The sequence below is a fragment of the Pygocentrus nattereri genome, chromosome 7 (genome assembly GCF_015220715.1).
Source record: "Pygocentrus nattereri isolate fPygNat1 chromosome 7, fPygNat1.pri, whole genome shotgun sequence".
Lineage (NCBI taxonomy): Eukaryota > Metazoa > Chordata > Actinopteri > Characiformes > Serrasalmidae > Pygocentrus > Pygocentrus nattereri.
In genome coordinates, this window is record NC_051217.1 from 35,038,629 (window position 1) to 35,050,032 (window position 11,404).

Sequence of the window (11,404 nt, forward strand, 5' to 3'; positions counted from 1 at the left end):
GGCATTGTGACTGTGAAAGGACCTCGCTCTGGAGAGGCAACCTGAGCTGAAAAACAGCACACACACAGCGTCATAAAATGGCAGCATTGACTTTACCATGTCAGCACTCTTTTGAACGTACAGCTTGTGAAACGAAAGCTCCACTCGCTAAGGTTGTCTCCAAGGGATGCAGTATTGTAACCCATTTTGATGAGACTGAGTTAAATAAATGGCTTACGTCACTGACCCTGGGTCAAATTCGGCCTGCTTGAAGCTGTAAACGCTTAAATCAGCACCTAGAAATTGTTGCTGTCGTAGCAAAACTTCACATCTCTGAAAAAGTCATTTTAGAGGAGAAATTAGAATCATTCTTAACTTTTAATAAAGAAAAGGATCACAATTTTCCACTTAGATGTAGTTGATCAACGTCAATCATTTTTGGTGTCCAGATTTTGCTTCTTTAATTTAGAAGCAGAGCTCTGAGGCTAATGTTGCTAACAAACACTAGATGTCAATAGTCACCCAAACCTTTCTGTAAATACATGCCCAAAGCTTCCTTCAACAGGCTCAGCTCTTCATTAAGGTTATGATAATATGATATAGTATGGCAGTATGACTTACTGTTAACTGCAAAAGTGAAATTTCACTATGTAGCTGAATTTTAGACAACAGATGTTAGACAAATCTGACATGTTGACTAATTGTTGTTCATTGGTATTGATGTTTTTGATCACATTTGTGTTAGAAGCAAATCTAAAATGTCTCTATAATGTGGATTTTGTCAGTCTCTGAAAAAAAAACCCTACATTTTCATTTTTCCCACAACAGCTGTTCTTTACATCTTTACATTCATCATGAATTATGTAAATGAAAATGAAATGCCCCAAAATTAACTAAAACATAAAATTTCATTATTTCAAATTAAGTTAAAAGTTTAAGAAAAAAACAGGCATTTAAAAAATGTATATTTGAGATATTCTATGCATATACAGTGCAAAATCTTGAGGGAAAAAAATTTGGTCAAATTAAAAGTCAGTATTTTCATATATAATTTTACAGTAATTTACTGGATAAAGAGTTGCATTGCATTTACCGTTATGTAAAAATACAGGAGATTACTGTATTTTAATTACAACTTATTGCTGTTTGTCTACAGCAGAAAAACAGCTAAGTCAACGCAATACCTAGTGTAGTTTAGGTGACTGTGGAGTCACAGTATGCAGTTGCTATTTTTACTGTTATTTACTTTTGACATGCTACAGTAATATACAGAGAAAGTAGTGCAACTAGTAGTCAGTGATTTACTGTTATTTACAGCAAATAGTTTTATAGTGTGCAAATGCAACCGAGCATCCGTATATCTGTGTGACGCGCATGCATGTGAAGGGGAGTCAGATTCTGAGAGGGTCAGGCTTTCGTCTAAAGTGGATGCTCATGTCGTTCAGCTACATAGCGTTTAGTTCTTTTTCATAGTTTACAGTAAGCCACGCTGTGTCAACTACATTGACAAGTCTGCGCCTTTAAATGAAGACCTGGATGCTGTTTGAACGGGTTGAGAGAAGTTTTGAGGATGTATTTACAGAAAAGATTTGGGTGACTATTGACATACACTGTTCGTTAGCAACATAAGTCACATAGCTACAATGTTAAACTAAAGTACTGTTTTGAGTGATCTACATCTGGATTAAGGGTGAAATTGTGTCAATTTCCTGTTTTGCAGAATAAATTCCTTTGATTCATTTCTATTTCTTGATACAGCAAACACCATCAAGCATCTAAACTGAATTTCAACTGTAAGAAATGCAGCTTTGCCTTCAGGGATGATAAAAGGTGTTTGATGTGAGCGGCTCGTTTGTAAGTTTTGCTCCTCTGTATTTTTCCTCATGCTCTTAAGGAGTTTTTCCTGCTGCTGTTGCCCTTGGCAACTCTCAGGGATCTGGGCCTACACTTCTGGAAAGCCGCTTTGGGCTCCTGTCTGTTGTAAAAAGCACTATATGTATAAAAAATTGAGTTGGACTGAACCGAACTGAACTTTTAGTGATGATGAAATAGCGAGACACTTTATAGCATGCATCCCAGTTGCTAATTCCACAAGGTGCTCAGCGTAACTGTCATGCTTGCCGGAAAGACCTTGGCTAAAAAAAACACACAGGCCTTCAGCCTAATCAGCCAGGGTTAGGCCTAGCGCTAGTTTCATTAGCGTTTGGTGCGAGCGATTACTCTGTCTAGATTCTGTCACAGGATGTCCTGAGATGAGTCAGTTAGTCAGACAGTGTGTTCATTTACCTTCCCAGCAATCTGCAGCTAAGCTTTGACATTGAAGTGTCAGAAAAACTCTTGTGAAAGATAACAGAGCTTTACTGCTTTAACGGGTGATTGTCTACTAAAGCCAGAGCTCGCAGTACCTGCTTAAGGAAAGCCTCCTGCAGGGCAGCATGCTTGTAAGGGCAGAAATCAAACCCAGGCGTTGTTATGATTAAAGGGGAATTCCACTGATTTTTGACAATTTCTGCATTTCAATTCAATTCATGAGATATGAACCAAGTCATTTAATGTGGTTTACTGTGAAATGGTTTATTGTCAAAGTCAAAGTTTATTATTTATACACCGCTTTTTACAACAGGTGTTGTCAGCTTTATAGAAAAATCCGTGTCTGAGCCCCTGTGAGCATCGCCAGTGGCGATAGTGGCAAGGAAAAACTTCCTAAGAGCAAGAGGAAGAAACAATGAGAGGAAGCAAGAATCAAAAGGGGAACCCATCCTTTCCTGGACCACACATCTTCAAACAGTGTTAGTATGAACTATTAGAATACAAAACGGAGAAAAACAGATGGAGCACAGATTAATTAGACAGTTAAATTCTAAATAAATCTTTGTAAAATTGCTAATCTTGAAAAATAAAAACATTTTCTTTGTGGACTCTTTCATGTAATGGGACCTAAAAGGGAGCTTTAAAGGGGAATTACATCCATTTTCCCAAATTCCTGAATAATTAAATTGTCAACCTGCAAAACGTTCACTGTTTTAAAATGAAATGTTCGATTCTAAAACAGTTTATCAATGTGTGAATTGTTTGCAATGGGGGTTATGGGAACCATATGTCCAAAGCATTTAATTCCTATAAAAATCTTTTAAGACCTACATCACAGGAATTGGTTACATGGAATGGCTGTTTCAAGACAGTCTTAAAATAAAATTTTGGCCTAAAGCAGCTAAAGTTTTGAATTATCCACCACTTTATCATGATCAACATGACACTGCCATGTGTAGGTTCACTGGTGGTTTTGGATAGTAAGTTAAATGACTATACGTGTTGTGCTGTAGTCATCGTGACCCCTGGTTCCTATCACCACCATTGTAAAGAAATCCGAGTCAGTACATTTCTCTACAATACAGCACAACCACTCTGAGTGACTTTATTTGCATCTCAACAATTGAATTACACTCACCGGCCACTTTATTAGGTACACCTGCTCAATTGCTTGTTAACACAAATAGCTAATCAGCCAATCACATGGCCGCAACTCAATGCAGGCATGTAGAGGTGTATTAGGCATGTAGAGGTGATCAAGACAACTTGCTGAAGTGCAGACCAAGCATCAGAATGGGGCAGAAAGGTGATTTAAGTGACTTTGAACGTGGCATGGTTGTTGGAGCCAGACGGGCTGGTCTGAGTATTTCAGAAACTGCTGATCTACTAAGCAACCAAAATCTCTGAGGAATGTTTCCAACACCTTGTTGAAAGTATGCCACAAAGAATTAAGGCAGTTCTGAAGGCAAAAGGGGATCCAACCTTTTACTAGCGAGGTGTACCTAATAAAGTGGCCGGTGAGTGTATTTTGAAATGTTGAAAAATTTGAGGAATTCTCTTTTAAGAGGCATTAAACTCTTCAGATGTCTGGTTCCTATCACCATGACTGGGAACAATTCGGATTCATTAGGTTTCTCTAGAATTAAGCATTACATATCAAACCACTCTCAATGACTTTGTCTATTTCAAAAAGATTTAACTATACCGAAAATTCTGCATTATTACGCTGCTTGTCAATAATTTGGGAACACATGATTTTTATTTTAATAATAAGTTTTACCAAAACAGCTATTTCTTAATACTTTGGGTACATTTTGCAAACACATCAAAGTGGCATACTTTCTGTACAAAGCAGGTTTTGCCTAAATAATAATGAGACTGTTCTCTTTTTAAGACAATTTTTAAAAGCACATTTTGACCAAAAAGAAAAACTGCTGACATCACAAGAGCATAAAATGCATGGCCTTAGGCTTTATTCCTGAGCTAAGAAAGTGACTAATATTGTCACAATTATTTACATATATGATATTATTTTCCTCAAAATAATCCTGCTTAGTAATTAATATATTAAATGTAAATTCAACCAGTGTTTTAACATCTCTTTGTAATTAAAAAGTTAATATAAACAAAGTCATTAAGAGTGTTTTGATGTGAAATCAAATTTGTCAAAGTTTCTTACAGTAGCAGTAATAGGAACCAGACGTCTGAAGAGTGTGATGCCCCTAAAACAGGGCTGCACAAAGTTGCCCCATTAGAAAGTTGCCTTAACCTCACCCTCTCACAAAAATACGGTATTACAGAGGTGTCTAAACGTTTTTCAAAGAGGGCCAGATTGCACTGTGTTAAAATACCTGAGAGCACGACATATTATTCACAAATGATTCAAAATATTAAGATTTCAAAATATCAGCGCATAGGATCTGAACTCTCTGTGAGCTACTGTGTTTCCTGTCACTGTATAAAAGATGCACAGGGCTTCTTCTTTTGCTGGATTGTTCATTCAGAGCAGATAAATTCAACAAATCAAAAATTCAAAAATCTGTTACTTTTTGTCCTTTACATATCAAATAATCTCAGCGTAGCCATGTTTTTGCTTGCCCCCTAAAGGGTTAATATTTACTAAACTGCTGAATTTGCTCTGTTTTTTTTTTATCTCACCAAAACAGTCAGTTTTCAGTGTTTAGTTTGAACTTTATGTCTGTAGTCTTGACTAAATGTCATTCAGTAAATGAAGCTGCAGGCCTGGTCAGCTGCCACCATCAGGTGAAAGCAAGAACTGCAACATACTGACTGGCGGGCACCTTAAAAGACACTATAAAACAGAAGTCGGGGGCAGCATTTGGCCCTGGGGCTGGACTTTGGATACCCCTGTGCTATAGAATCCATTTAATAGTGAATTAATAACTCAATTTGAAGCCTACACATTTTGTTTAGTTATATACTGTTGGCCATCACCCACGTTGTGCTTGTGTGTTCTGAAAGATCTACAAGCTTGATACCCGAGACATATTTTAATGATTTTCATTTTGAGCGAAGGAAAAGATATTTTTACAAGTCTGTTCTTAGCGAAGGGGTACATTCAGATTGTTGTAGGGCAAAACAGTTCCCAGAGGAAACTTTTTGCTTTCAGATTTATGACTAGTTTGCCATCAACGTACATATAAATATTCGGAAGACGTACGTTTGTTTGGATGGTGAATAATTTGGCTATATTTGTGTTGTATCTCCCCCATAACTTACTGCAAACCAACAAACATGCTCATTTGTTTGAAGACATTTCGAATTTTGACCAACCCACCATGTACCCACTCAGTATGCGACTGAATGTGTCTCGCACTTAGATGCTCTCAGCCTTTACACCTTACACCTTCACTCCCAGGCACCGTGATAAAGTGCGTGCATTTGATTTGATCTGGTAAAGTGGTCATTGGCACCCAGGCTGCGAGGAAAGCCATCTTCAGGGCTATCATTTGACCCAGGCTGCTCTGGATCAAGCGTAGAGAAAATTCCCTCCATTTGCATGAGTGGCTCACATCAAAGGGACAAAGGATGGGGCGAGCGGAGCAGCAGGCAACAATAGGTGTGTAACGGGGGAGGGAGGGAGGAGGGTCCCTTAATGAAATAGATCACCAGGACAGCCTCCGCATTTAAAGGTGGTGATGCGAGCACTAACACAGAAAACTCCGGCCCACTGCCTGCCGTGCTTTCAGCCATTCTCTTTGAGGACGGAGAGCGGAGGATCCCTAGGGAAAGCTTGAAGGGGGAGAAGTGGAACGGGTTGGTCGGGGGGTGGGGGGGAAGGAACGGGGAGGTGTCTGAATATTGGACTGCGTAATCCCATAATAGTGCACAAACACACTGAGAAAATTTGAAAAATAAAGGTTCTTAATAATGTTCAGCTTTTTTTCCCTAGGCCTCTAGGAAAAACCTTTAAAGAGGAATTCCACCCATTTTTCAGAATCAAAGGGCATGATGTCTACAGTGCTGCTACTGAACCTACACATGTATCCTGAATTTCCAGGGTAAAATAGTGGTAAATGAGAAAAAAAAAGTCAATTTTGTTGTTAAACAATGTCTCAGGCATCAAGAAGCATATTTGAAACCAATTCACATAATAGCTTTCTGTGAGGGGGCTTTAAACTCTTCAGACGTCTGGTTCCTATCACCACCACTGTGAACAATCCTGCCTCGGCAAGTCTCTCTAGAAGGTCGCACATGACATCAAAGCAATCTGAATGACTTTGTGAGTTTGTTTCCATCTGAAATGTGCAGAAACTTTGAAAAAAGCATGGAAGTCCCTTTTAAGTTCTATAGAACTGTTTAATTATATGAAGATACTTTGAACTTTAAAAAGGCTGAAAGAGTCTTTAGGGAACCAAACTTGATTCTTCTATAGAACTGCACCAAAGAGCTTTTCTGACTGCATACCATACTGAACCACCATCCTGCACTTTATCCATCATATTACTCCAATACAGCAAAAAAATGGAAGTTTTGCAGGCCTAATCTCCCGGCTCGATTTCCTCTTACACACTTTATAAACCAGTGACAATGCCCATTTTCCCTGACTAAAGCCCCATAGTCTAAGCTTGGTAACACAGGGCTGGCCCAGTCTATTGAAGCCTCTCCTGAAAGAGTCTCTCAAGGTTTAATTTGCATTTGAACCAGAGCCACCCCCTTTCACATGCAAACCCAGCTACTTCATCTAAATATTTGCATTGCTTTGACCCAACTTCTCTGTGTCTTATTATAGCACGTGAAGAGACTAAGATGGGAAACCGGAGTCTTTTTCATCCGCGCTTCCACTCATGTGAACGCGAGCGCAATATACGCACAGATTACATTGAAATAATAGTAGCATTGTGGATGAGAACAAGAGAGGGAGAAAGAGCACTTTAGGAAAAAACCTGTTTGATTCTGTGGGATAACATGGGTCAACTCAATGAGTTGGGGGGGGGGGGGCATTACTTTGTCAGAATGTTAAATCTTAAATAAGAGAAAATAATTAATGAAAAATAAATAATAATAAAAACGAGAATGTAAAATTTAACATAAACTGAATTTTTTGGTGTAGTTCCACAAGACTACCCTACACAAAAACCCCAACATAAAAAGGTGCCACAAAAGGCTCCCTGAGTGACGCCACGGAAAAAACACCAAAGGTTCCCCAAAGAACCGTGCTTCAAAAACGGCGTGTGAAGGTTTCAAGAGCATAATGTTTACCAAATGAAGGGTTCCTCCAGAAACCTTTACAACCTTTACATCACGTGGACGTTCAAACCGGTTCCCACTCACACATCACATTTATGAAACAAAAATTACAGGTTCTTCAAGGAACCTGTATATGATGTGAAGGGTCTTTAAACTTTAAAGGATTCTTCTCACCTCATTTACCAGTGAGAACTATCAATTGAAAGGTTTCCAAGTGGTTCTCCGTGCAAAGAACCTTTTATTGTTAAGAATGCAGATGAACCATATAACCAATTTGGTACCACCTTACTATGTACAACTTTATGAATGGTTTAAAATCAGTTTATTTATGGTTATTAATTAGATCTTAGAACTCATTAATAAACGGGTGTAACACAAAGATAAAAAGGTCAGCAGTGAGCTGCTGTATCTGATCAAGATGACAATCAGATTGATGGATTGATTAAAAAGACAAGTAACCAGCAAAATATGAGGTTTAACAATAGAGAGATGGATGAGGGTTCACTATTTGGCAAGCAGCAGGTCACCAATTAATAACCAGTAATAAACAAATTTTAACCCATTCATGAGCCGTTACTTATTAAGCGGTACTATCAGTTTTGAATAAAATAATGAACGCCATGGTAAAAATATAGGACATTTTATTATCTTTTCCAAAAAAAAGGCACTTTTCTCTCTTTGGCCCACTGATAGCTTGTTTACAGAGACATGGGCCCTTCAATACTGTTCTGTGAGAAACAATGACCGAACTAAATTAAATATATTTATATATATTTATATACACAATAAATAAGAACACTTAAACACATAAATGCCATGAACTGAGCTAAATCTGGACAGGAACATGTCTTATGCTCGTACTCCCCATGCAGGACCTTTTTTGTGTTTTGAACCTTATTTGACTGCATATGTGAAGTTTTTGCACTTCTACAGTGAGCAACAACGAACATGCTGGGTTGGTTTGTTAGTGATTAGGCCTAGTCCTGGAATATATTTGCTGGATCCAGGACTTGGCTTAATCTCTGGGAAAACCAAAGCATTCCCTTTACGTGTAAAACACTGATTATCAGTCCACTCCGTAAGCTTTAAGCAGCAACTTTTGGCTTTCTGCTTGTCTGTATTCCACAAATTTCTCTCACAAACTGTCCTTCAAAAATTGTGCCTGCTGTCACAAAGTGTTGCACGCACAGGGAGGTGTAGTGTAAGTCCATACAGTACATTACAGATGAGGTCACTCTCTCCATTTCGCACACACAACACACACACACTCGCTCCAGTTCCTCTCATACATGCGTGGGGCTGTCTGAGTAAGGGTCAGTCTTGGACATGTGCAGTACCACGGCAGGGGCTTTGTAATGGCAGTGGGTGCTGCTACAGCTCCCTCCGCTACAGTGCTTCCTGCTAGTCCTGTCTGCCAGCTTGCGACTGCACAGACCCTGCCAGGTCTGCAGGGTCTTGGAGCTCCACACCCATACCCCACTGGTGATGCCCACCACCAGTGACATGAAAATCTTCAACATGAAGACCGCCACAGCGGGCACTGAAGCCTCTAGGCTGCAGTCCTCGTTCCTGCGGCCCGGGAAGGTGACACACTTGCTCTCCAGGCCACGGAACTTCCAGTAGTCCATGTTGAGACGCTCGTAGAAATAGCAGACAATGACGCAGGTTGCCGGGACGGTGTAGAGGACAGAATAGATGCCGATCTTGACCATGAGCTTCTCCAGCTTCTCCGTGTTGGTGCCCTCTGTCTTCATGACCTTCCGGATGTGGAAGAGCGCCACAAAGCCGGTGAGCACGAAGGATGTCCCGATGACCAGGTAGAAGGACAGGGGCACCAGGACGAAGCCCGTCAGTGCCCCCACGTCCATGCTGCCTACATAGCACAGGCCCGTCAGCTCATCGCCTGCCACCTTCCTCATGGTAAGGATGACGATGGTCTTCAGTGCAGGGATGCCCCAGGCAGCCATGTGGAAGTAGCTGCTGTGGGACTCGATGGCCTCGTGGCCCCATTTTTTGCCCGCAGCCAGGAACCATGTGAGTGTGAGTATGACCCACCAGATGGAGCTGGCCATGCCAAAATAGTAGAGGATGAGGAAGACTATGGTGCAGCCCGTGCTCTCAAGCCCCTCTTGGATGATATACAGCTCCCCATTCTCGCGGTCACAAGCAATGTTCTCCGCTCCAGCGACCGAGCGGATGATGAAGGCTACCGAGTAAACGTTGTAGCACATGGAGAGGAAGATGATGGGCCTCTCAGGGTACTGGAAGCGATGTGGGTCCAGGAGGAAGGTGAGGACTGTGAAAGCTGTGGAAACAAAGCACAGTGTGGACCACACGGCCATCCAGATGAAAGCAAAGTCCTTGTCCTGCCTTGACCAGAAGACGTCAACAGCTGAAGAGCAGCGTGGGGCGCAAGACTCGCTCTTCTCCACGTACTGAAACTTCTCTGGGTTCTCGCAGGCCCCCACAGGGCCCCCTGGGCGTCCGGTTCCTGAGCCAGGCTGCCTGGGTCGAGGAGGCACTGGCAGCATGCCTTCCCCTTTCTTAGTCTCGGGCTTGGTGTCGTTCTCTGGAGCCTCCATGCACAATGCGTTTGGGTCGTTCCTGGTGGGCAGTTTGGAGCAGTCCAGAGAATCAGGCCATGCGTAGTTAAACTTCTCCATGATGGGGGAGCACTTCTGACGGGCCTGTTCGCACATGGGCCTGCAGGCAGGGATGGAGGTGGACACCTGGTCAGTGCACATGGGCGCGTAGAGGGAGCAGAGGAAGAAGCGCAAGTGGACATCACAACCGTACTCCACCAGTGGTGCAAATTCATTCAGTTTGATGGCAGCCTCCTTCTGGCTGTCATGGTCCATGAAGTTGGGCATCCGAGTGAGGTTGTATCCGATGCCCTGGCACATCGGGATGACGATGGGCTCACACTTGGCTGGTCTCCCCCTCTCGAAGTCGTAGGAGCTGATCTCCAGACTGGACGCCGCGATGACGAGCTGGCACCACAGTGAAATCACCACCTTCAGAGGTGAGCCCTCCATGCTGGCTTATGTACGGAACTTTCCTGGCATATAAGGACTTGTTAAGAGATTATTCTGCTGGGATTAAACAACTATCCTCGCACTCCGGTAATGCATCTCGGTTAAATATGAACAAAAAGATGACGAACCCACGTTTCCTGGCTGACAAGACAGACACAATAAGTCCTCAGATGAGAGGCACACAGCCGCTTGTACTGCAGCTCCACAGCTGCTGGAGCGAAAAGCGTGTCAGCGTGAACTCCTGCAGCGCCTCACCGCGTAAACACGAACAACGGGAGCGAGATGGTCCGAGCAGATAGACGCACAAACGGGTCCTTATCGCGGCTCTCCGGTTGCAGACGGCTGGCGCGGTGCATGCCGTGGGGCAGCGCGGGGTCACTTCACTCTCTGCGGGTTTCTCTTCCAGCCCACAGCGCGGTGCCTCTCCCCGCTCCTCCACGAGCCAACACTGAACTTTCTCTTCCCTCCTCGCTCCTCTAAAAAACGCGGGGGCGGGCGATTCGTGACGTAGCTCTTCTCACACCCGTTTTGCGACAAGCCCCGCCCACTCTGTGAAGACTGGCTGGTAGTGTCTCGCGTCCTGCGCTGTGATTGGCTGGTAGTGTCTCGCCTCCTGCGCTGTGATTGGCTGGCTGCACAGCGTCCTCTGCGCTCGGATTAGCCCGTGCGTTTCTGCCTCTGCGCGCTTTGGACTCCCGCGTTCCGCGCCTGCTGCCCGTGTTTACGCTGTGAAAAGTGTAGGAGGTCACGTTTTCGCTCCAACTGCTGTGGAACTGAGGAGATAAAAGCCTTTGGGTTCTTCTCACGAAACATGACGAACACTGGGACCCAGCCTGAAATGATGGTTTTATGGTTTTTGTTTTGAAGTT

At 42.7% G+C, this 11,404-nt stretch overlaps 1 protein-coding gene across 1 annotated transcript; it reads right to left on the reverse strand.

The window, feature by feature from the left end:
* Positions 1-8,124: 8,124 nt before the first annotated feature.
* On the reverse strand, positions 8,125-11,053 carry fzd9b (frizzled class receptor 9b). Its single transcript, XM_017701965.2, has one exon. The coding sequence runs from the start codon at positions 10,533-10,535 to the stop codon at positions 8,784-8,786; it is 1,752 nt and encodes a 583-aa protein (XP_017557454.1). The 5' UTR covers positions 10,536-11,053; the 3' UTR covers positions 8,125-8,783.
* Positions 11,054-11,404: the final 351 nt, after the last annotated feature.